The sequence below is a fragment of the Phaethon lepturus genome, unplaced genomic scaffold, assembly GCF_000687285.1.
Source record: "Phaethon lepturus isolate BGI_N335 unplaced genomic scaffold, ASM68728v1 scaffold16359, whole genome shotgun sequence".
Taxonomy (NCBI): Eukaryota; Metazoa; Chordata; class Aves; order Phaethontiformes; family Phaethontidae; genus Phaethon; species Phaethon lepturus.
The window spans coordinates 12,539-14,653 of NW_010565674.1; the positions used below are offsets into that span (position 1 = coordinate 12,539).

General features: G+C 38.4%; 1 protein-coding gene across 1 annotated transcript in view; it reads left to right on the forward strand.

The window, feature by feature from the left end:
- Positions 1 to 1,610, forward strand: part of LOC104627148 (nucleolar RNA helicase 2-like) — a gene marked incomplete at its 5' end in the record, with an annotated part of 13,863 nt that extends 12,253 nt beyond the window's left edge. Inside the window, 2 exons of the mRNA XM_010295265.1 lie at positions 540 to 584; positions 1,393 to 1,610. Of these exons, the coding sequence (XP_010293567.1) occupies positions 540 to 584; positions 1,393 to 1,602 (255 nt within the window). The remainder of the gene's footprint in view (positions 1 to 539; positions 585 to 1,392) is intronic.
- Positions 1,611 to 2,115: the final 505 nt, after the last annotated feature.

The following is a 2,115-nucleotide window of genomic DNA, read 5'->3' on the forward strand; positions in this document are numbered from 1 at the left end:
AATATTCAGGATCCAGATTGCTCATTCAGATAAAGAATAGCATTTTAACATGTGAATTATGTATTGTACTTAATCATTCAAGTAGTTTAACTTCAGATTTTTTTGTCTGAACCTAAATATTCAGTTTACTGGGGGTATACATTTCTTAGTACAGATTAAATCTTCTGATTTGAAAGAATTTACAAAATTACTAATGCAGAAGCCAATACACCACAGTTTAGGATGGAGGAGGTTATAAGCTTATTGTTAAAGAGCAAGAAAATGTGAATCGGAAGTACTGGCTGTGCAGAGGAAAGAAAAATGTGTATAGCTGAGGGAAACATTAAGGAAGTGCAAGTATTGGTGTTTTGAGAAATACTGACGCAACTCTTTCAATGTTCGAAGATTTCAAAGTATCTCAAATCCCTATTAAAAAATAACACTTTGAAATGTAAAACTGTTCTAGTGCATAGATTTGTAGGCTCTTATTTTTTTTTTTTTTAGTTGCAGTCAATTAAAAGGCTAGACCTGTATCCATTAAAATTATTCTCTCTTTCTAGGGTGTGTGCTTTGATATTCCTGCAGCAGACCAAAAGGAAATAGAGGTACATTCATTGAAATTTCTGGTTACAGAAGACTGTAGATGAAACTGGCTGGACTGGGTTAGGCAGAAAACATTATGTTGCCTGTATCCTGCCTTTCCTAGTGGCAAAAGGAATGTCCTTGAAGGAATTGAAGAACAGAACAAGCATACAGTGTTCTTTTTCTAAAGTACACCCCTGTCTCCAAAAACCTGTAGCTTGAAACTTTTGCACTGGTGTAAACAATCTACCCCTTGTTGCCTGCAAAGATTAATCCAGCAGCAGTAACAAGTGTCATTACACTATAAAATCCCCTTTTTTCTATTCCTTGCTCCCCATTCTTTTCACCCAGACTTCTCCACAGGAAAGTGAATTCCAGGTTTTTGCTTGGCAGAACTAATGTTCCCATGCCAAAATACCCTAAATTTCCAATCTTTCCTTCAGGTATTTCTCCCTATATGCTCGTGCCCTAGCATTCACTCACTCCTAAAACAATGTTTGGTTCTGGATTAGAGGGGAATTGAGGGGAGGGTGTGGATTTGTGATCAGTAATGATTACTGTGGTATTCTTAATGAATGAAAGGTGGGGAAAAAAGAGGCTGCTCTGTAAAGCTCTAAGGTGGGTTTCCATTCTGTTCTACAGTATTGGAGATGTACTCAGACAGCTGTAACTCTTTTTGAAACCAGTATTGACGACTTTAGTTAGAATCTTGAATCCCCTGTATTAGCTCACAATTTTGCCTTTTCAGTTGAGCGAACTTAGGAATTATGAAATACCCTGTAGTTGCTTTCCTAGAATTTAACTCGCTATGTCTGGCTTTGATTTCAATAGGCAAGATGGGAAGATTCAAAACAATGGCGTTTGTGTGTGGCGACTGAGTTACCCGAGTTAGTAGAATCACAGAGAGGAGGAGGAGGAGGAGGTGGAGGAAATGGCCGAAGCTTTTCAAGCTCCAGGAACGGGCGGCGTGGTGGCTCTGGTAGAAACAGATTCAGAAGCAGAGGTCAGAAGCGAAGTTTTGACAGAGCATTTGATCGTTAACTTCAACAATCCAGAAATGGAAAAAATGGGACTGCAGTATTTTATATTACATTAAAATAGGCTGTTCCTCTGTGTTTGTACCACTTGGAAAAATTGGTTATTCAGATTTTTTTTTTCTTCTCAGTACTACTTTGGTCATAAACAAGATCCTGTTCACTTTAAAAAACCCAAGAAAAAGAAAAACCTTACTGCTTCCTTTCTTTCTCATATTGCCATCTCACCTGTAAGACCTAAATCTTTATTGCAGAATATGTCTGTCGCATTCAAAACTGTAGCCTGGCCCACTGTATAGTATATAGATCCTCACTGCTGGTCAAACCTGTACATTTTCCAAAAAAATAAAATATTATTTTACAAGTTCATATCCTATGTTGGAAGGTTTTAAAAGCGCGTTAGGCAACGGCGAGTAGCGTCGTTATATATATTTTGCGTGTGTTTTTTATGATACAGGAGGCGTGTACACGCGTTGTTACATACCCGTGACCGGTTGCGTCGCGGCGGGAACCCCGTGAG